The following is a 24,295-nucleotide window of genomic DNA, read 5'->3' as shown; positions in this document are numbered from 1 at the left end:
GTTTCCACATTGTGGGGATTCTATGGAATAACCCTTCCTATTCACATGCCCATTTAGATGCCTTTTAAATGTTGCCATTGTACAGCTTCCACCACTTCCACTGGCAACACACACCACCCTCTGCATGAAAAAGCAGCCCCTTAGGTTCCTTTTAAATTTTTCCCCTCTCACCCTATATCTGTGCCTTTAGTTCTGGACTCTTCAACCCACGGAAAAGACCTTGTCTATTTACCCTATCCATGTCCCTCATGATTTTATAAACTCAGCCTCCAACAGTCCAGGGAAAGCAGCCCCAGCCTATTCAGCCTCTCCCTGTAGCGCAAATCCTCCAACCCTGGCAACATCCTTGTGTATCTTTTCTGAACCCTTTCAAGTTTCACAACATCCTTTCGATAGGAGGGAGACCAGAATTGCATGCAATATTCCAAAAGTGGCCTAAACAATGTCTTAAATAGCAGCAACATGACTTCCCAATTCCGAAATTCAATACTCTGATCAATAAAGGAAAGCATACCAAACATCATCTTCACTATCCTATCTACCTGTGACTCCACTTTCAAGGAACTATGAACCTGCACTCCAAGGTCTCTTTGTTCAGCAATACTTCCAAGGACCTTACCATGAAGCGTATAAGTCCTGCGCTGATTTGCCTTTCGAAAATGCAGAATCTCACCCAAAGATACATAGGTACATCACCACCTGAAAGTTCCCTTCCAAGCCACTCACCATCCTGTCTTAGAAACACATCACCGTTCCTTCAGTGTCATTGAGTCAATATCCTGGAATTCCCTCCCCAAGGGCATTGTGGATCAACCTATAGCACACAGGCTGTGGCAGTTCACGAAGGCACTTCAGCACCACCTTCTCAAGGGCAGCTATGGATGGGTAATAAATGCTACCCGAGCTGGTGACACCCTCATCCCACAAATGAATTTTTAAAAATCAGGATCAAGACTGTGCTGCCTAAGTTACTCACACACAGTTGTATTCCTGACCTTAATGTCTTGGGATGGTAGGTTTGGGAGCAGCACCTGGATAAAACCCTTCAGGCTCAGCACTTCCAGTGGTGGGACAGTCACTGCAGTTCAGACTAATTGAAGAATCCCACGGATTTTCAGAGGGGAAATGGATTGTGCTTGAGTCATAGAGATATACAGTATGGAAACCCATCCATGCCAACCAGATATCCTAACTCAATCTCGTCCCACCTGCCAGCACCTGGCCCATGTCCCTCCAAACCCTTCCAATTCAAATACCTATCCAGGTGCCTTTTGAAAGTCGCAATTGTATCAGGTTCCACCACTTCCTCTGGCAGCTCATTCCATACACGTATCACCCTCTGCATGAAAAAGTTGCTCCTTGGGTCTCTTTTATATCTTTCCCCTCTCATCCTAAACCTATGCCCTCTAGTTCTGGACTCCCCGACCGCAGGGAAAAGACTTTGTCTATTTAGCCTTTCCATGCCCCTCATAATTTTGTTAACCTTGATAAGGTCACCCCTCAGCCTCTGACGCTCCAGGGAATACAGCCCAAGCCTGTTCAGCCTTTCCCTATAGCTCAAATCCTCCAACCCTGACAACATCCTTGTAAATCTTTTCTGAACCTTTTCAAGTTTCACAACATCTTTCCGATCGGAAGGAGACCAGAATTGCACGCAATATTCCAACAGTGGCCTAACCAATGTTCTGTACGGCCGCAACATAACCTCCCAACTCCTGTACTCAGTACTCTGACCAATAAAAGAAAGCATACCAAACACCTTCTTCACTATCCTATCTACCTGCGACTCCACTTTCAAGGACCTGCACTCCAAATAACTTTTTGTTCAGCAACGCTCTCTAGGACCTTACCATTAAGTGTATACATCCTGCTAAGATTTGTTTTCCCAAAGTGCAGCACCTCGCACTTATCTGAATTAAACTCAATCTGCCACTTCTCAGCCCATTGGCCCATCTAATCAAGATCCTGTTGTAATCTGAGGTAACCTTCTTCGCTTTCCACGACACCTCCAATTTTGGTGTCATCTGCAAACTTACTAACTATACCTCTTACGTTTGCATCCAAATCATTTATGTAAATGAAAAAAAGTAGAGAACCCAGCACCGATCCATGTGGCACTCCACTGGTCCCAGGCCTCCAGTCTGAAAAACAACCCTCCACCACCCCCTCTGTCTTCTATCTTTGAGGCAGTTCTATATCCAAATGGCTTATTCCGTGAGATCTAACCTTGCTAAACAGTCTCCCATGGGGAGCCTTGTCGAATGCCTTATTGGCGTCCATATAGAGATCACATCTGCCCTCATCAATCCTATTTGTTACTTCTTCAAAAAACTCAATCAAGTTTGTGAGACATGATTTCTCACGCACAAAGCCATGTTGACTATCGTGAATCAGTCCTTGCCTTTCCAAATACATGTACATCCTGTCCCTCAGGATTCCTTCCAACAACTTGCCCGCCATCGACATCAGGCTCACTGGTCTATAGTTCCCTGGCTTGTCTTTACCGCCCTTCTTAAACCGTGGCACCACATTAGCCAACCTCCAGTCTTCCGGCACCTCACCTGTGAGTATCGATGATACAAATATTTCAGCAAGAGACCCAGCAATCACTTCCCTAGCTTCACGCAGAGTTCTAGGGTACACCTGATCAGGTCCTGGGGATTTTTCCACCTTTATGCATTTCAACATATCCAGCACTTCCTCCTTTGTAATATGGACATTTTGCAAGGTGTCACCATCTATTTCGCTACTTTTTATATCTTCCATATCCTTTTCCACAGTAAATACTGATGCAAAGTACTCGTTTAGTATCTGCCCCATCTCCTGCATCTCCACACAAAGGCTGGCTTGCTGATCTTTGAGGGGCCCTATTCTCTCCCTAGTTATCCTTTTGTCCTTAATGTATTTGTAAAAACCTTTGGATTTTCCTTAACTCTATTTGCCAAAGCTATTTCATGTCCCCTTTTTGCCCTCCTGATTTCCCTCTTAAGTATACTCCTACTGCCTTTATACTCTAAGGATTCACATGATCTGTCTATACCTTACGTATGCTTCCTTTTTCTTAACCAAACCCTCTTTAGAACTCCAGCATTCCCAATACCTACCAGCCTTTCCTTTCACCCACACAGGACTATACTTTCTCTGGAATCTTGTTATCTAATTTCTGAAGGCTTCCCATTTTCCAGCCATCCCTTTATCTGCCCCCAATCAGCTTTTGAAAGTTCTTGTCTAATACTGTCAAAATTGGCGTTTCTCCAATTTAGAACTTCAACTTTTAGACCTGGTCTATCCTTTTCCACCACTATTTTAAATCTAACAGAATTATGGTCGCTGGCCCCAAAGTGCTCCCCCACTGACACCTCAGTCACCTGCCCTGCCTTATTTCCCAAGAGTAGGTCAAGTTTTCCACCTTCTCTCATAAGTACATCCACATACTGAATCAGAAAATTTTCTTATACACTTAACAAATTCCTCTCCATCTAAACCCTTAACACTATGGCAGTCCCAGTCTATGTTCGGAAAGTTAAAATCCCCCTACATATCCACCCTATTTTTCTTACAAATAACTGAGATATCCTTACAAGTTTGATTCTCAATTTCCCTCTGACTATTAGGGGGGTCTATAATACAATCCCAATAAGGTGATCATCCCTTCCTTATTTTTCAGTTCCACCCAAATAACTTTCTTGGATGTATTTCCAGGAATATCCTCCCTCAGCACAGCTGTAATGCTATCCCTTATCAAAAATGCCAGCCCCCCTCCTCTCTTGCCTCCCTTTCTATCCTTCCTATAGCAGTTGTATCCTGGAACATTAAACTGCCAGTCCTGCCCATCCCTGAGCCATGTTTCTGCAATTGCTATTATATCCCAGTCCCATGTTCCTAACCATTCCCTGAGTTCATCTCCCTGTTAGGCCCCTTGCATTGAAATAAATGCAGTTTAATTTATTAGTCATACCTTGTCCCTGACTGCCCTGACTGTTTGACTGGTTTCTGTTCTCAACTGTAACAGTCTCAGATTGATCTCTTTCCTCACTATCTCCCTGGATCCTACCCTCCCCCCACTAGTTTAAATCCTCCTGAGCAGTTCTAGCAAATCTCCATGCCAGTACATTAGTCCCCTTCCAATTTAGGTGCAAACCGCCCTTCTTGTACAGGCTACTTCTCCCCCAAAAGAGAGATTCCAATGGTCCAAAAGTGTGAATCCTTCTCTCATACACCAGCTCTTCAGCCATGTATTCATCTGCCCTCACTACTCGTAGCACTGGGAGTAATCCAGATATTACTACTCGAGGGTCTCCTTTTTAAATTCCTGCCTAACTCTCTGTAATCTCCTTTCAGAATCTCAACCTTTTCCCTCCCTATGTGTTGGTTCCTCTTGTTGGCCCCTCTCCCCCGTGAGAACATTCTGCACCCTCTCTGAGACATCCTTGATCCTGGCACCAGGGAAACAACACACCTTTCTGATTTTTCACTGCTGGCCACAGAAACGCCAGTCTGTACCTCGGACTAGAGAGTCCCCTAACACAATACTAAGAAGGAAATACACAGAGGAAAAATGAGGTACGAAGGTAAACTGGCCAAGAATATAAAGGAGGATAGTAAAAGCTTTTTTAGGTATGTGCAAGGCAAAAAAATGGTTAGAACTAAAATTGGGCTCTTGAAGACAGAAACAGGGGAATATATTACTGGGAACAAAGAAATGGCAGAGGAATTAAATGGGTACTTCAGATTTGTGTTCACTGGGGAAGACACAAGCAATCTCCCTGAGGTAACAGTGGCTGAAAGACCTGAACTTAAGGGAATTTATATTTGCCAGGATTTGGTGTTGGAGAGACTGTTAGATCTGAAGGTTGATAAGTCTCCAGGGCTTGATGGTCTACATCCCAGGGTACTGAAGGAGGTGGCTCGGGAAATCGTGGATGCGTTGGTGATTATTTTCCAGAGTTCGATAAATTCGGGGTCGGTTCCTGAGGATTGGAGGGTGACTAATGTTATACCACTTTTTAAGAAAGGTGGGAGAGAGAAAGCAGGGAATTATAGACCAGTTAGTCTGACCTCAGTGGTGGGAAAGATGCTGGAGTCTATTATAAAGGATGAAATTACGGCACATCTGGAGAGTAGTAACAGGATAGGACAGAGTCACCATGGATTTATGAAGGGGAAATCATGCTTGACTAATCTTCTTGAATTTTTTGAGGATGTAACTCTGAAGATGGACGAGGGAGATCCAGTAGATGTAGTGTACCTGGACTTTCAGAAAGCTTTTGATAAGGTTCCACACAGGAGGTTAGTGAGTAAAATTAGGGCGCATGGTATTGGGGGCAAAGTACTAGATTGGATTGATAATTGGTTGGCTGATAGGAAACAAAGGGTAGTGATAAACGGCTCCATTTCGGAATGGCAGGCAGTGACCAGTGGGGTACCGCAGGGATCCGTGCTGGGACCACAGCTTTTTACAATATATGTTAATGATATAGAAGATGGTATCAGCAATAACATTAGCAAATTTGCTGATGATACAAAGCTGGGTGGCAGGGTGAAATGTGATGAAGATGTTAGGAGAATACAGGGTGACCTGGACAGGCTAGGTGAGTGGAGGGATGCATGGCAGATGCAGTTTAATGTGGATAAATGTATGGTTATCCACTTTGGTGGCAAGAACAGGAAGGCAGATTACTACCTCAATGGAATCAATTTAGGTAAAGGGGCAGTACAGAGAGATCTGGGTGTTCTTGTACACCAGTCAATGAAGGCAAGCATACAGGTACAGCAGGTAGTGAAGAAGGCTAATAGCATGCTGGCCTTCATAACAAGAGGAATAGAGTATAGAAGCAAAGAGGTGCTTCTGCAGCTGTACAGGGCCCTGGTGAGACCACACCTGGAGTACTGTGTGCAGTTCTGGTCTCCAAATTTGAGGAAAGACATTCTGGCTATTGAGGGAGTGCAGTGTAGGTTCAGGAGGTCAATTCCTGGAATGGCAGGATTACCTTACACTGAAAGACTGGAGCGACTGGGCTTGTATACCCTTGAGTTTAGAAGACTGAGAGGGGATCTGATTGAGACGTATAAGATTATGAAAGGATTGGACACTCTGGCAACAGGAAACATGTTTCCGCTGATGGGTGAGTGCCGAACCAGAGGACACAGCTTACAAATACGGGGTAGACCATTTAGGACAGAGATGAGGAGAAACTTCTTCATCCAGAGAGTGGTGGCTGTGTGGAATGCTCTGCCCCAGAGGGCAGTGGAGGCCCAGTCTCTGGATTCATTTAAGAAAGAGTTGGATAGAGCTCTCAAGGATAGTGGAATCAAGGGTTATGGAGATAAGGCAGGAACAGGATACTGATTAAGAATGATCAGCCATGATCATATTGAATGGCGGTGCAGGCTCGAAGGGCTGAATGGCCTACTCCTGCGTCTATTGTCTATTGTCTAAAATGTTTAACGAGTTTGAGCTTTGGGATACTTAGTGACTGAAATTCTACAGGGGGACAAGTGAAATGCTTGGTACTTCCATATTGTTTACTCAATAATTAAGGGCTCTGTTGTCAGAGTAATTAATGTACCAGTCTCTTCCAGTTTTGTTATGCACAGAGAAAATGAACTAGTGCACCTATAAAAAAGATAAATTATTTTGATAACATAATAATTAAGCGTTTATCAGATCTAACGTGTGATATTTAACATAGGTGACAAGGGTCTCATGTCTGGACAGCTGGAAGGAATGCCATATTCTGAGCAACAAGCACCATTTTGGAGATCATAGAAATCTCACCCAATAGCCCACCCTCTTTCATGAATAACTACAACCCATACCACCAAACACCACAAGGGTGGGCATTAAGTTTGGCACAACAATGTTCATCTACATTTTACATGCAGAAATAAATGCTGGCCCAGCCAGTGATGCCCACATCCTGTAAATGAACAAAAAAAATTGTTAAAGTTGTCAATTGGATGCTTTTATGATTGGAAGGGTTTGGAGGGATATGGGCCAGGTGCTGGCAGGTGGGACTAGATTGGGTTGGGATATCTGGTCGACATGGACAAGTTGGACCGAAGGGTCTGTTTCCATGCTGGACATCCTATGACTCTAAGCGGGACTACATTCGCTTTTAAAAACAGCTTTCTATATTGACAATTGGTTTGCCCTGTGGCACAGGAAAGGTGGCAAGCAACAAACATCAAGCACACTATTAACAGAACGTAGAACATGTTGCACATTCAGACTGGCATAAGCTATTTGCTAATCTGGGAACTTGGGACAGAGACCACGGCTAAACAACAGACCGTTCAAGAAGTGGAAGTGTTGAAGGAAGATCTAATATGATGTACTCTAATGATGCTGCCTTACTCTATAAAAGGAATCAACACATAGCAATGCCAACTCTTGAAGGCCAACTTCCACAGTTTATGGCCCTTCCCAAGGATGTGAATTGAAACTTTACACCACCAGTTTCTTCCAAGCTAACACTTGCCATCCGGCACCATAACCATTTTGTCCACTGCTGCATTGAGTGAGAGACTTTGTCCATGGAAGATCAAATTGCTAATTACTTTCCTTACAGCAGGGAGAAATCAATACAACTGGAAGCAGAACATTGTTTTTTTTTGGGAATCTCCGCACAGGCAAAGTGCAGCAAATCATCAGGCTGGATGGGACTGGCCATTCTCTGCAACTGGCAAGTTGAGGGAGGACTGGTGAGACTGCAGATGTGATTATTTTCCTCCTTCTCACCTCATGCTGCAGCAGGATCAGTTTCACCAGCTCTCCAGCAGCACTTCCTTGTGCCAATACACACCCATTAAAAAAAGGGTAACAAGATGCAAACCCAACATACATCTGCACTTTCCCCAACTTGTATAGGTGGCCTAGGATTGTGTCCCCATTCCAGAGATCAGCACTTCACTAATTATTTAGTTTTTATCTCCCACAGTGCCATTGGGAACCTGGTTTAGAGTTTATTGTTGTTGCCTGATCAGGTTTCCTATTAAAGACAAGCACAGCTGAGTTCACAGGACAAATGTTTTGAGAGTCAGGTGAAGCAGGAGCTGGCCTCACCTCACTGGCACGAAGTTCCATCAGTGTGTCCGGAGATCCTACCTTTTCCAAATAGTTAGAGCAAATTTCACCCTCAACATGAAATTTCGAGGATCTCAGAATTCCCATGATATTCCAGCAAGTACAATCCATTGCCATCACCTTCTAGATACCAGTGTTGAACATCAAATGGCTCAGCAGGGTTCTCAAAAATCCAATGCGCTAGTTGGAAAGCTCTCCAGGTGCACTCAGCCCAGATTCCTCTCAATCGATGTTAATCACCAAGAAAAAAAATCAAAAGATTGAATTGCTGTTATTTGAGTCAGACTTTAAATTGAGTTGCCTCCATCTTTTCTGGTACACATTAAAGATACTAAGACTACTTCAAAGAAGAGATAGATTCCATGATGTGCTATCCACTGACTATCCCTCAAACAACCTGACCATTACCACACTGCTGGAAGCTTGTTGCGTGCAAATCGAGTGCCACCTTTTCTATATTACAGCAGTCAGAAGCAATATGTTGGCTATAAAGCACTTTATGATGTCCAGAGGTGATAAAAAGCAATATACAAGTGCCAGTTTTTTTTCATTCTTCTCAAGAGCACTTGAGATGCTGTAGCACAATAGCTAGCACATTCAGACTTGTTAACATTTGATTCATAGCTCTTAAATAGTTTAGCATGAAAAGATTCTTATAACTCAAAAATAATTACAAACACTCATTCACTCTCAATGTATTGAATGTCACCAAGATATTGTAATGAGCTTGAATGTAATTAATTTGCTTGCATAGTTAAGATCAAATTTTAAAAAGAAGCCTCTGATTCTTTTCATGTCAGTTTTGTAGTGTTCAAATCGTTTACTGCTTACGATTGCGTCATGAAACTAATGAAGAAACTATACAGGGCTGGGGAAGCCACATTGTTTCATTGTTGGTATCACAGTGATTTAGTTTTCACTTTGTTTTAAGTCATCAGAGGATTGCAAAAATAAAAGCTATTGAAGACTAGTTTCGGTTCGTATGAAGCATTTGCATGTTAAAAAAAAGATTACGTTCCCACGCTGTTGCTATAGAAACTGTCAAAAGCTAGACAACCCTACATTTTATTTGGCTGTTTTTAGTCTTAGAGTACAAGCTCAATTCATTCCTTTACAAAAGTTACGATCAAACATACAAATAAAAGATAAAGTTAATTCTTATAAATAGATTATGCCAGCCTTCCCTTTCCAAAATATGCAGCATCAAAACTTAAGCGCAACATTTTAAAATGGCAATGTCTTAGAATGCAATCCAGATGAAATGCCTTAAGACATGCTCAAACATAAGTGTTAAATGAAGGAATTGGCACAGGTTATGTTCAACCATGACAACAGTTTTGCTTATGCAATAATTGCATTAAAAGGTAATATATTTACACTGGTGACCACGGCAAGGACAGATTACATTTCACAGGTCGATATAATAGGCTAAGAATACTGCAGGCAGCAAAATAATGTGTTTCATTATGAAATACTCCTAACTTGGGTAACCTCAGAAAATCTAGAAATATGAAACAAGCGATAAATAATTACATTACTTACTGAGTTACCTTCACTATGTCATTTGGGAGACAGCTGTAATAAGGAAAAGAAATATCTATATTGATAATTAATCTTTCCAAACAATACAAATCTTAGTTAAAGGTTTGAGGTCTTCAATAGTCTTTCACCATCTGTTCTTTTATTTACAAATGTGCAAAGCCAAGAAACACAGTGATTATCATGTCATTCCTGCATACACTGTACAAAGAACAGTAATTAAACTGGGTAACATATAGTTGCAGTGAATAATCAGTGAGTAAATGAGCATGAATCTTTCTACATATTATCACAAAATCGAGGTTATATTTTGTAATGAAAAGCATGCAATATGATTCCTGGTTCTGGAAGACTGACAGCTGTTTCACAATAATTAACAATGAATGTATATTTGTAAAATTATTTTGTAGAAATGACTGCAGGTGAGATAACGTTCCAAGCATTCAATATACTATTAAATTCTAACACTAAAAAGCTCATACTAATCAGCACAAATTAAAAGCATCAATACAGACAGGCTTTCTTCCATTTCATAATAAAATTGTCAGAAATTCTGATGGTTGTTGGCTAATGTTCAACAGTAACAAGGCAGCAAGTATGTGATAATCTACACTGTACTAAAAACTGCTTTGCATCAAACCATCTTCTCCCAACTCAACAATGAATGTCTTAGAGCAAAATTCCAGCCTCCCCCATTTATGGCACCACAGTAAAAAGAAAAAAAAATGAAAACCCAAGTTCTTACTCTCAACAGAGAAAGGGAGCAATAAAGATTGGAGGGAAAGATTACCTTCTGATGCCATTGATGATCTCCCAGGAAGAATAAAGTAAATTTTAAAGCTCCTCTTAGCTCAACGTAAATACCTTATTCTGGATTAGTTGTGCTGGAAGAGCACAGCAGTTCAGGCAGCATCCGAGGAGCAGTAAAAGCGACGTATTTTGGGCAAAAGCCCTTCATCAGGAATACAGGCAGAGAGCCTGAAGCGTGGAGAGCGTAAATACCTTACCCCTTATGATTTGCAGGCTTCCCCCAGGATTTCTCCTTCATGGATCTTCTGATTCCTCCCAACATTTCTAAGACTTCTTATGGTCTGCTTCAGAACCTAGGAGAAAGTGAGCTCTGCAGATGCTGGAGATCAGAGCTTAAAAATGTATTGCTGGAAAAGCACAGCAGGTCAGGCAGCAAAGGAGCAGGAGAATCGACGTTTCAGGCATAAGCCTGAAGAAGGGCTTATGCCCGAAACGTCGATTCTCCTGCTCGTTTGATGCTGCCTGACCTGCGCCGCGTTTCCAGCAACACATTTTTCAGCTCTGCTTCAGAATCTGCCTAACACCCCACAAGCCCAGACTTTTATTCAGCAGGATGGTTATCATTCCAGGAGAAAGTGAGGTCTGCAGATGCTGGAGATCAGAGATGGAAATGTGTTGCTGGAAAAGCGCATGTGTTGCGGAGCGTTTCAGAGAACACCTCTGGGACACCCGGACCAACCAACCCAACCACCTTGTAGCTCAACATTTCAATTCCCCCTCCCACTCCACCAAGGATATGCAGGTCTTTGGACTCCTCCATCGTCAGACCACAGCGAAACGACGGTTGGAGGAAGAACGCCTCATCTTCCGGCTAGGAACCCTCCAACCACAAGGGATGAACTCGGATTTCACCAGTTTCCTCATTTCCCCTCCCCCCAGCCTGACTCAGTCAAATCCGTCAAATTCAGCACCGCCTTCTTAACCTGCAATTTTCTTCCCGACCTCTCCGCCCCCACCCCAGTCTGACCTATCACCCTCACCTTGACCTCTTTCCACCTATCACATTTCCGACGCCCCGCCCCCAAGTCCCTCCTCCCTATCTTTTATCTTAGCCTGCTGGACCAACTTTCCTCATTCCTGAAGAAGGGCTAATGCCCGAAACGTCGATTCTCCTGTTCCCTAGATGCTGCCTGACCTGCTGCGCTTTTCCAGCAACACATTTCCATCTCTGGTTATCATTCCAGCCAGTTTCAGGCAGAAATTAATCATGCATTACAATAAAGAGGCCCCGGAGTAAATGTCTCTTGGGCCTCACATTCCAGAAGTATCACGACCTGTCTCACGTCCTGCTCCTCTAATTTCTGCCTCTAATCAAAATTGGGGTTGAAATGAATCCAATCGGAAAACAAGGGGAAGTTTGAAAAAAAAAAGGCCACAAAATGAGCAGCAGTAATGGGACACCTAAAGCAAAGATTTAACCTTTTCTTTTCACCTCGCTGACTTGATCAATTTTAATCTGAACCCTACAGATGCCAGATAACATTGAGCTAACAGTATAAAGTTAAAGTCGACCTCAGAAGGCAGAACAAGTTAACAATGGCTGAGACTAAAATTGCAGTATGTACTGTCAAGGTAGACAAGCAGGAGGTTGGAGGAACACAGCAAGCCAGGCAGCATCAGGTGGTGGAGAAGTCAACATTTCAGGTGTAACCCTTCTTCACTACCTACATAGACACTGTGCCCCAAATCTTCCACTGTTTTTTCTTTCTCCATTTCCTGATGCTGCCTGGCTTACTGCGTTCTTCCAGCCCTCAGCTTATCTGCCTTGGATTCCAGTATCTGCAGTTTTTTTTAAAATCTCTAACCGTATGCACTGCCAAGGCAGACACTCCAGTCCAGCACTGAGGGAGTACTGCTCTGTTAGTGGTACCACCTTTGGATAGACCATTAAACCAAGACCCAATTTGCCTTTCCCAGGTGGACTTAACAGATCCCATGACATTGTTTAGAAGAAATATCAGAATATGATGCATAAGCTCTGCCTAAATGTGTCCAACAAAGTCAGACAAAATACAGTGCATCCCCTTCAACGGTACAATCCCTATTTATTTCAGTCCATTTTTAACAAGTTCCTTGACCCAGTTATCCTTTTCTCCACTTTGAAAATTGGCAAATTCTTTTGTAATGGAAGTAGTTTTCAGTCACTGCTTCCACCCTGCAGGTTTGGTATCTCCTTTTTCATTGCTATAATGTAGATTCCCATGTTAAATGTATGTTGATATGATTGGTGTTGAATATTTACCTAATATTTCCAATTGGTTAGACAATTTGAAAGCAGTACGTTAATACCCAGCTCTCAAGACATTGTTTAGCTTAAAAATGAAACTCCTCCCTCGTGTGGGACATAATTAAATTGTGAAGAAAATACTGGCAAAATAGTTAAAAAGGTCCCACTTTATCAAGCTCATTTGGTTGTATGAGATAGTATCTAGTCAGCTGAGCATTTGACCACCAGCAGAAATCCATCACCACGTTTAGGAGTCTCCAAAACAAGCTACTGAGAATTCTGCTCAAGTAGAGTTTCTGTTTTACCTTTTCTGGTGTGCTCTATCTTACCATAGAAACCCAACTCAATTACACTTGGCTAAAAGCACATAGATGCTGCATTGGCAAAAGCAGGAGCTAAGGTATCCTGGAGTGCAATCCCCATAACGTTTGGCTGGTGCCCTTGGACAACTGCAGTTTTCCCGTTACTCATGATGGCCAGATTAAACTTACAAACACATTTCAATTTCAGTTTTTTGGTCCTGACTGACTGAAATTTGTATTTTACAGTTTTGAAAACTGACAGAGAGAGGGTAATTAAAGGTCATAGCCCAAGATACTGTTAAAGATAACTAAACATCAATTGTAGCAAGAGGGAAATCTGGAATTATAAGAAGTCTATATTTACTAGATAGTTTCAAATATGGACCATTAATTACAATTTCTCTCTCTTTCTCTGTTCCTTTTTGCCTTTGCCTCTGCGGCTGTCTCTTTAGTACATCACCCTTTTATCTAATAGGACATGTGGTTTGCTTTTAAATGTCTTTGCATTGCTCGAGTATCACTGAACAGTCTTTTATTTAATAGTTTGCAAGTCATTCAACTAAAAACTCCCTATTTGCAACTGCATACAAGCCTTTTATCAGTCTATTTTCCAATATTACTAAAATGTTTAATCATCTGTTCAGTTTCAGTTCAGATCAAAGGCATATGCCCAAAGTATTAAATTGCCTCAACACTTTGTAGATGCAGAAAGACCTGCAATGTGGTGACAACAACTCCTATTTTTAAACTCATGTTTCTACTTTCTGCGACATAGCCTTCTTACTGGCACATTTCCCACTGTTTTTTCCCCAAATCAAGATCAATGCCAGGACACTGACATTCAGCACTCTCTACAGCAACATGGAAACAATCTCAATTACCTCTAGGTGCAGTTAATGAGCTCAGCTGGATGGTCAATACACAACAGCAATGTTGATTACTTGGCTCAAATGTTCGACTAGTAAATCTGATATGATGATGTCAATTTTAGGAATTCAATCTTGAAATCAATAAATGCTTGAAATACAAGCATGGGTCTGCCATTTGGTCCTGTGAGTTTGCTCTGCTATTTACTATGACCGTGGTCAACCTTTGAACTGAACTTCACATTCTCATCATGTTTTATTTCCTTATATTCAAAAAATCTATTCCTCACTGGCAACTGCCAGTTATATTAAAACATTAGCAGTGATAGAGATGATGTAGGGGTTTACCAACAACTTGACAGAGGTTTTGGAACTCAACATCATTAATCTATAATTAATTATGAAGTGAGTGTGTAGCTACCCTAATGTCTACTGCAGCTGGATCTTCCTTGTCAATGTCTCTGATACCAAAAACAGAGAACGTGTCGGCATGACTATGAAGACTGTGGGAGTCACCATCTCTTGCACCTTTGGTGACTTAGTAAAAAAAAATGACTGTCTCCTTGCCTGCATTTCTTCATTTCAAGATTGCACCCCTAAAGGTAGCATCATAATATCAGATTTATGGGAATATTTGAAGCAGGCTGTCACCAGTGATGACTAGGTAGCTGAGCTCATTACCAGGACCTACAGAACACTGGGATTGTTTTTATGTTGCTAAGGAGGGCTCTGAATATCAAAAGCCTGGCATTGATCTTGATTAGGAAAAAAGCAGGAGGAACTGCTGAGTCATAGCTAATAACAGATGAGATAATGGAATAAGAGTGGAACATGATGGGACATCTGAAACCTCACCAACCACCATTCCAATTCCCATCCTTGTGTCACATGCCAGCTGGGCAAGGTCATTTTGGAAGTCAGGTTACTAAAGTTTGCATCCAGTCCCTCTTAGGTCCAAACTCTGAGAATTCACAAAAAGATCTCAGCAGCCTTTTCCTGAGCTACAGCAGTTTTTATGCATGCTGCAGGTCATTACAAGACACACTTTACAGAAACATGAAATGTGCTGGTGGTAACCACTGTCCAAGCAGTTGTAGAAGTTGGTAAAATTATATAATTTTTTAAAAAGCCTTTGCTAGATTATATTTTTGTAGTATCTGATGACCATCTAAAATCAGTGATATGTCAATCAATGTTGGTCTTTGGATTAATGCAGGTTACAAAGAACAGGTTTTACTTTGGACATGTCTGTTAATTCAAAGGAACAGAGGTTGATCACTTGAAGCTCTGGCTATAGGTAGGATTTGTCTTCCAGTTACATCACTATCCTCTTCTTATCAAGAATTTCAGGTTGCTAAATGTCTACTGCTACTATTGGCTCCTAGTTGCATGGTAAAGTTACTCAGCCGTACAGCACAACTTTATCATATACATCAATCATTTTACTAGAATTGCTGGAAGCTTCAAGATTCCAATGGGCTGTTCAATTATGGATTCCTGATGATTCATAGATCACAATGCAGTAGTTTGACCACTAAATGTGGGTTCCTAGGAGAAGGCACAAAACAAATGTGCAGCTTCTCACTGACTTAGCACAGCCAAAGTTATGGCACCTGCAGAAGGCAGGCAAACATCCTTGTATTGTACTGCTAGCAATCACACAGCAATAGTACATTAACAGAGGGGGAGTGCTTGCTATTCAGGAAAGCAGCGGGCTAGTCTGAACAAGCTTGCAAGATGGTGTGCAGTCAATGACTCTCTTGATGTATGGGGCTGGACAACTCTAATTGATGCAAACCCCAGATCTCGATATCTACTTGAAGCCTATCTTAGCCCATTCAGGTTGTTCTCTGGAGCAGACAGGTTATGTGGAAATTTATTAAAAGTGATCAAAATTTTGAGGGGTTTTCATTCAATACACAGCGAGAAACTATTTTCCTTGGCCTCCTTCTCAGATAATTCCAGAATTGTGTGTTTAATTTGGTAAACATGGCAACAAGTACTTGCTTAAAGCACTACTGAACAGCATTAAGAACAGAACAGCTGAAAACACTTAGCAAGTCAGGCAGCATCTGTGGAGAGAGAACCAGAGACATTTCAGGTAGATGACCTTTATGAGAAGGTCACCGACCAGAAGCATTAATTCCATATCTCTGCCTTCAGAATTTGCATTACCTGCTGAACTCTTCTAGCTTCATTTTGTTTTATTTCAGATTTCCAGGGCCCTCCGTAATTTACCCTTGCAAAATTGAACAGTGGATTGATGTTACAGGTAACATTTGTCTCTGCTGGAAGGACACTGACGCAAAAAAAGTAACTTCAATGACTCTGGCAAGTGCAGTGTATAACAAGAGACAATTTGAAAACATGCCTCCACATATTCAGGGAACTGCCCACATGATGTCCGGGACCTTTAAAACAAGTTATGAGGGTAAGCACATCTTCAAGTTTGCCTGATTGTGTCTGGTCCCTAGCCAGTTGCACAGTCACTTGCTTTTCTTCCACTTGCCAGAGACATACTACAGATGTGCGTATCTTTTATCAGGAGTTCAAGACTGTAAGACCGAGCCCTTGTAAATTTATATAGGCAAAGATTTAAGACTAGATGGGGGCAGTATAGCTCTCTGAAGAATTCAAAACACTTAAACACCAACATCTACTAGCAAATGCCTTTAATTATTCTTTTCTTACTTTAAATATTTCACATCCTAGCCTTTCTTGTGGTAGGAGAGAGTACAATGCCTTTAAATATAAATGTATAAATTCCACACAGCACAGCAAGAGTTAGAGCCAAATTAAAGAAAAACAAAAGCTCGTTTGATCCACTGAACAGCAGCCCTGCAGTTCTAACCTTTCACAAAGATCTTATTATGATACGCAATAACAACACTGCTATTCAAGATCAATCAAATACTGTCAAGTTTTTGTGTCATTCTGAATAAAATTTATAAATATGACCAATTTTGGTACAGCCTATTTAATTCTAATGTCTGCTTTCAGTACGGTGGATTTAGATAAACCTTTAGTACTCAGAAGATAATATGTCCATGTTATTTATAGAATTCCCACCAGATCTATATTTAATATTTAAAATTTAAGTTTGATATTTCAGGAAAGCAAAGCAGCCCATGAGCTTCACAAATTACCACTTCTGAGTCCCTGAAAGCTCCATAGTTTTGCTTTTAATTCTGAAGAAAGGTTGATGATCTGCAACATTAATACTGTTTCTTCCTCCATAATCCTGACATGTTCATCAAGTAATGGCTTTAAAAGAATTAATGTTGACTTGTACTGAGCTCAGCAAACTCTGATGATGTCATAGACCTTTGGAAGGGGAACAGTTTGTCTTAACCGAGATCCCAATGGAGACAGACATGATATACATGGCTCCTGATAGCTGTTATTATTCTGAACTAATACATATTAGCTGTACATATTGCTATTGTTGAATAAGGTATATTTTGTCATGCATAAGTGATTGTACTTGTTAAGACTTGAACTTGTTTATCTTCTATCTCTGATAATTAGACAGGCCATTACACTCAGAGTAAAAAGGAAGATTGCAATACCCCATGAGAGACTACCTAAACAGGTATTGCTTATTTAAAAAAAAGAGTACAAAAGAAGATTAATGACAGCAAGTTTCCCAGGCACAGGCTGGGCAACTAGACGATACAACATACTAACACAATAGCTATAACTAAAATTACAACATGTCCTACTCAGTATCTAGTGCATTTTCTGTGCTTGATAACTAGTGACTCTTTAATGGATCCACCTATCAGAACACATTGCTGCTGGTGCTCAAGATTTTAGCCTTCCTGCGCATTTATTAGTCATATCACCATACTCGCAAAGTGGACACTGTAGACAAATGCTGTATCTTCTTATATCCAGACAAATCAGTTAAAATTTTTTAAATGTTTTTCAGAAATATTTACAAAGGCATATACACTACTCCAGACTTCTTCAAAGAACCAGGGAGAAATTCAGCCAGTGCACATCCAGAATCTCTCCCAATGAAGAATCACATGTTGAAACAATACAAAAGCTTAAAAAAATACTTATTTTCACTTCTTCTCAAAACAAACATAAAACTTATTCACCTAGAAAGTAGTGAGTCTATAGAATTTGCTACCACAAAGAGCAGTAGAGGCCAAAACATTATACAATTTCAAGAGAAAGTTGGACATAGCACTTGGGGCATAGGGCAGCAAAGGTACTGGGGGAGAGCAGGAACAGGTTACTGAGTTGAATGATCAGCCATGAATGAGAGAGCAGGGTCAAAGGGCCAATTGGCTTACCCCTATTCTATTTTTAATATTTCTATGTTTCTAAGTTTCTAAAAGATTTGCATCTCACAAGCTGTGAAAAATAGTAATGATTAAAATGGTGAAAATTTAGTCAGCAAAAAGCACAGGGATTGCGTGAAAGCAAACATTTTAGAAGTTTTCTTAACTTTCGTAACCTATAAGATGCTTTGCGTACCACCAAATGAATATCATACACTTGCAAGATCTCTCTTTTCATCATTCACCCAATACAACTTTACATTGCTAAATAACCTCATTAAATCTCTAATGAAAGGATCTTTGAGTGAAAAGGACAGAAAGGAAACTGCTCTCTTCCTAATGAATACAGAAAATAAAGGGCTCAGAATAAGAAAAATAAACCAATTAAAGGCATACTTAATGGGCTGATTTAGGTGATGCTGCAAATGTAAAGTACACTTCCCACACATATATTCATACAGCCTGTGGTGTCAAATTGAGTGACTGAAACTATTGCCCAATTTCCAAAACCCTCGCTTTATTATACAATCTAATAGGCTATGCTTAAGAGTATATTGGAAGTGAAGAATCACTTCCATTTTATTTGACAAGTGAGCAGTTTATTTTATTAGATGCAACTGTCTATTTTTTTAAATACACAGTTCTTCAGAACATTGAAGATGGTGTCGTACAAAAAGAGCATTCCAGCTAAACCACAGCTTGCCATGACTAGACACTGGAACATGGCGCAGCAAGGATATAGAACAGGGCCTCAGGAGAACTAGGACATGCCAGCGATAGCTCACGGTGGCAGAGAGGGTGAGCCAGTAGAGTGCAGTAGCCAAGTAAACAATAGACTTACACCATTATGGACACAGGCTGACAGACACCACACTGATGTCACCAACATTGGGAAAAACCACACATACATGAAAGTAAGCATTGGGCAAATCAAGTGTGCATGCAACTATGCCCAGCACCTGGCCAGTCAGCATTAGGATTTCAGCACATTTAAAGATAAGGTGTCTGTTAACAATGTCTTAGGAAACATTTGTGTACTTGGCTCCTACCTTGATCAAGTCTAAAACACAACGAGCGTTTTGCTGCTTCGATCTCATGGCCTGGATGATCAAGCACCTGTCTGCACCATTCTAAAGGACTCTGAGCTTTCTGTTCGACTGTGGGCTGCTTCCTTGGCGAAACATATAGCCTGTAATGAAAAAGTATAATACTTATCATAACTTAACCCAAGAAATAGATATACCAACATTAAGTCTTATATTTATGAACAATTGGGAAGACCAAAAGTAATAGTTCTTTATGCAAGTTTAGTCAAGAAATACCGATAGATGACAATTAAAGTCCTGGGGGATGTTTTTGATGGAAGGCTGTCTTAATGCTGGAAGCAGAGTGGAATCTGGATTGGAGGGAATCAAGCAGGTAGACTCAAATTGGAAATCTGAAGGAAACACATTTCCTACCACTCAGTGATGTGCATTAAGCTACACTGCCAGATCAATTTTGCCCTGCAGTGCAATTCATAACCATGAGGTAACTGGTAGGCATTAATTGTTGTACGTTTTATAGTAAACATTGTACGGCTCATTTAGTCAACTAATCATTATGCATCGAGGAGGAAAACATTTGAAGTGCACATATGCATGACTGTGCATACCTAGTTCCAAGTTAAAACATTTCAGCAAAACAAAATCTGTACCCAGATGGGATGAAGACTTGAAAAGAAAAACAAGTATTCTTGTTAACTTCTTGTGTTAGAAATTGCAATTAAGGTCAAGCAGTTTAGCAATAATAGGTTCAACAAAATTACAAAGTTCATCTTCCAAATGCTGCAATCAGTGAGGAATACCAACCCTCAGCTGCAAGTTTAGAGAAATTATAAATGCATGGATCATGATGTAATGGCATTGGAGGCAGTTCAGAGGAGGTTCACTAGACTGATCCCAGAGAGGAGAGGTTTGAAAACACATTGAACAGTTGAGGTCTATACGCTCTGGTATTTAGAAGAATGTGGGAGATCTAATTGAGGTATTCAAGCTGTTAAAGGTACGAATAAAATAGATGTTTAGAGGATGCTTCTTCTTGTGGGGCATTGTAGGAGGAGAGGTCATAGTCTTAGGATAAAAAGGGATAACAAATTTAAAACAGAGTTCAGGAGAAACTACTTCTCCAAAGGGTTGTGAACCTGTGGAATTCGGTACCCCAAAGTGCAGTGGGTGCTGGGGCAGTCAGTAAATTTAAAAGGAAGAGTTTGACATATTTTAAATTGGTAATGAGTTGAAGGGTTATGGGTTGAAGGCAGGAAAACGGGCGTGAATAGCATATCAGCCATGATCCAATGGCGGAGCAGACCCGATGGGCCGAATGGCCAACTCTGCTCTGATAGCTTATTCATCTTATGAGCCTATGATTTCCTATCCATGATGCCTGAAACTTACTATATACATATTGATATGTAAAGCTGCCTGACATCAGCTTACAATTGGAAAATCAGTCCCAAAGCTCTCAGTAAGAACAGCGAACTTATCAGACCTTCTATAATCTGAACATTTTTGATATAAATAAACTCAACATATTAACATCACAGCAAGTTCTATCATTTAGTTGAGCTGAGCTCATGATCAAACAGCTAAAACAGAGATTGTAAGATCTCAGAATCTTAATATTCATTCTATAAGATTACAAGGCAGAAACCAATGATATGTAGGAGCTGATTTCACTTGCTCTACCAGATAGAAATGGGGCAATAACATGGATAGATAGCAGCCTTCAAAAGGCACAAGTAATTTTATGAGGAAATATTGCAGGTACACAAAAATAGAGGGACAAACTGAATTGCTCAATAAAAATGTTAGTGCAGACTCAAATGGGCCAAATGACCTCCATTTGCATTGTTTTACAAAATGATAATGACCTGAAAAAGATCAGGACAATACCCTTCATCTACAATGATCTGCGCCAACCTACAAGGTCACTGTACCTCCAGAGTGCTCAACTGCTTATGCTGTTGACCATTCCAGTATGCAACTTCTTTCACGTATTTACTGATTACATCAATTTGAGATATCTAGGTCATACACTGCCCACAGTTTTTCTTCCTGCAGTGTGACTAAATGGTGTTCAACCATGCTCCACGAGAGCACTACATTGCTATCACCCGAGTATCACTTGCTGCCAATCAGCAAAGCCGCAGAGTTGATGCCACCTAACATTGCAAGCCCAGTGTTGGTGAGCTGTAGCAGGGCACCCATTTCTCCCCTGGCATCTTAGCTTTGAATTTTGATTGACACCATCAACTAGGGACACCCACCCCCAAATGTTTCTATGTGGCAATAGGATTAAAACTTCAGTTTGGCTGCCAAACAGAAAAAACATCGACCCCATAATCTACACCGCTAAACTGCTCAACATTATTTCTTTAGCTTTTAGATAAATTTTATATGGCACAACATATCTCAGGTAGTAAAGAACATATGGTCTTCAAATGAGAAAGTATGCATTTCCTTCAAGGAAAGGATATTATGGATTTTAGCTTCAACCTACCACAAATGCAAAATGCGATTCTCAAAAGATACTGAATTATTCATATAGCTACCCTTTAAATTGGCCATTGGAAGAACCAGCTGTACCATAGTAAAAAGGAAGGCAAACAGAAAAGATGCAACATTTAGTGTATACACACATACACACACACATTTGTGGACATGATGATATACTGTCCCATAAGTATCTGCCTCTTGGATAAATGATTTATTCAATCCAACCTTGTTGGTCTCAGCATCATTAAGATGGAAACTGGTTGCTGCCAATTGTTCATTCAAACTGAGAACACTCCTCTGGACCCATCTCTATTTCTTCACTTACCCCATTACCACACCATTCTTTATCATTGAATCACTCCAACTTTCCACCATAGAACAGACCTTCCCTTTAGTTCTGTCCTCTTCTCTACTCTCCCTTGCCTCCGTACTTGCTTAGAACAATTACACCCCATAACATTTGCCAGTTCTAATGTCCAACTTGCTAAGTACACCCCGCATTTTTATTACAGCTTGTTGGGCCACATGTTACTTTTTAATAATTAACGTGCAGCTGTAGATTATATTTGAAGCAATAGGCTTTGGTAAAGGGAGGTCATGCATTATCTGGAGAAGGACGATCTAAATTGGGTAGTGCCAAAGGCACATGGGAGCACTAAAATAAGCAAATCACTAGAACTAGGAATAAAGGCCAACAAAGTCAGAAGAAAATGCAAACAAGAGATTATCTTTAAAAGGAATAAAATATTCAAGTAGAGTTGTTGTGCTGTCCATTATTGGACTGCGGCCAGGCTATGTATTGTCTGTTTGTAATATTACAAGGGGGATAAAGACACTAGAGAGGATGCATATAAGGTTTACAAGAAACTTTAAGGTTCTTAAACAAGTAGGCTGGGGCTCTACCCTCTTGAAGAGAGAAGGTTGTCAGGTGCAGACAAATGGCTAATGGAGACACACTGCATAAAGAGGAGGTTTGTACTTGTGGATAAGAACAGAACTTGAAACTGTTATTATAAGATAGGCATGAAGAATTCAAACACAGAATCAAAGCTAAAACCTCTTTGCCCAGAGAGAGGTTAGAACTTGAACTTTCACAGTTAAAAATCACACAACACCAGGTTATAGTCCAACAGGTTTAATTGGAAGCACACTAGCTTTCGGAGCGTCGCTCCTTCATCAGGTGATAGTGGAGGGCTCAATCCTAACACAGAATTTATAGCAAAAATTTACAGTGTGATGTAGCTGAAATTATGCATTGAAAAATTGATTGTTGAGTCTTTCATCTGTTTGAATACCATGATAGTTTCACTTCTTTCATGTGTAAATCACAGAACCTTTTTTTAAAAGTTGCATTCTCAGGTTAGCTGTAACAATGGGTGATAGCTAGACATTATCGGCATCTCCAAATCAGAACTTTCACAGCGAATGGTTGAAAACAATTATTCACTTCCAATTCATAGCTAGTACTAAATTTCCAATTCATAGCCAGACACAAGCCTATAAGCAATAGTTACCTTCACATAAGCTTTGATATGAATACAATGTATATGACGATGTTTAAAATCTTGTGCATAAAGAAACATACTTTGTCAACTACTGCAGGTCAAGAAAAATCAAGTCTTGCTGTCTCATTTTATATGAGGTTTGGAGTAAATAATAATGTAGAGCTCATGAGATTTAAACATTAATAAAATCTACAATAATGCTCTTCAAAGCAGAACAACAAATATGGATGATATACAAGAGCTCTAACGTGAATAGGAGGGCACCATAAAATGTTCAGGAAGTTAAATGAATCCAAACAGATTTCAAAAGAAATTGTGTGCTAGTAAACACTGCATGTTGTCACTCTGACATCTGCAGAGGATAAGACTGTATCATAGTTAGGAAAGAATTTGACCCAATTACCTTATGGATCATGGATTTGCACTTATTAGATTTAGCTCACCATGAGTTCCGAGTGCACAATAAACATGCAGGTAGATTCCAATAGCTGAGGCTGGAAAGAAAATGGATCCTTGATCCCAAAAGCAAAAATCTAGCTACTGTAAAGGAGCTATTGCCTAAAACAAATTAAATCTGGGAGTAAACATCTAATGATGGCTATGAATCCATTGTCAATTGTTAGAAAACCCCATCTGGCTTGCTAATGTCCTTTAGGGAAGGAAACTGCCATCCTTACTGGTCTGGCTTACAAGTGACACCGGACCCATAGCAATGTGGTTGATTCTTAACAATTAGGGATGGGCAATAAATGCTGGCCTGGCCAATGACACCCTCATCCTGTGAATGAGTAAAAGAAAAGTACTGGGATCCAGCTACAGGGCATGTGATTGCAAAACTAGCTATAGTGAGACTGGAGAGATTAATGCTGACAACAGGTGTACAGGACAGGAACCAATTATGTCCAACTATAAATACTTATTTTAATTAAGGTAGCTGGAATATTTTCAGGAATTCTAGACCAGACTGTGAACAATCAATTATGAATTTCCAGTGAACAATAGCTGGAAAGACCAACACAAGCCTCTAAACTAATGATCACCAAACATCTTGAACTTAGGCTACCTAACAGTCCTTGGGGGACTGGGGTATAAACATCTTCATATGTTCAAAAGTATAAAAAACACCCAAATT

The 24,295-nt window shown here is 40.5% G+C and overlaps 1 protein-coding gene across 2 annotated transcripts in view; it reads right to left on the bottom strand.

The window, feature by feature from the left end:
* slain1a (SLAIN family member 1a) overlaps positions 1-24,295 on the bottom strand; it is a 123,199-nt gene that overhangs the window by 80,913 nt on the left and 17,991 nt on the right. For both annotated transcript variants that reach the window (XM_043692680.2, XM_087987972.1), the window contains exon 2: positions 19,172-19,311. In XM_043692680.2, coding sequence (XP_043548615.2) covers positions 19,172-19,311 — 140 coding nt within the window. The remainder of the gene's footprint in view (positions 1-19,171; positions 19,312-24,295) is intronic.

Source organism: Chiloscyllium plagiosum, unplaced genomic scaffold (genome assembly GCF_037043375.1).
Source record: "Chiloscyllium plagiosum isolate Xiang-an unplaced genomic scaffold, Cpla_swu_hap1 HiC_scaffold_6, whole genome shotgun sequence".
NCBI lineage: Eukaryota > Metazoa > Chordata > Chondrichthyes > Orectolobiformes > Hemiscylliidae > Chiloscyllium > Chiloscyllium plagiosum.
This window is presented reverse-complemented; position numbering and strand designations above follow the sequence as displayed.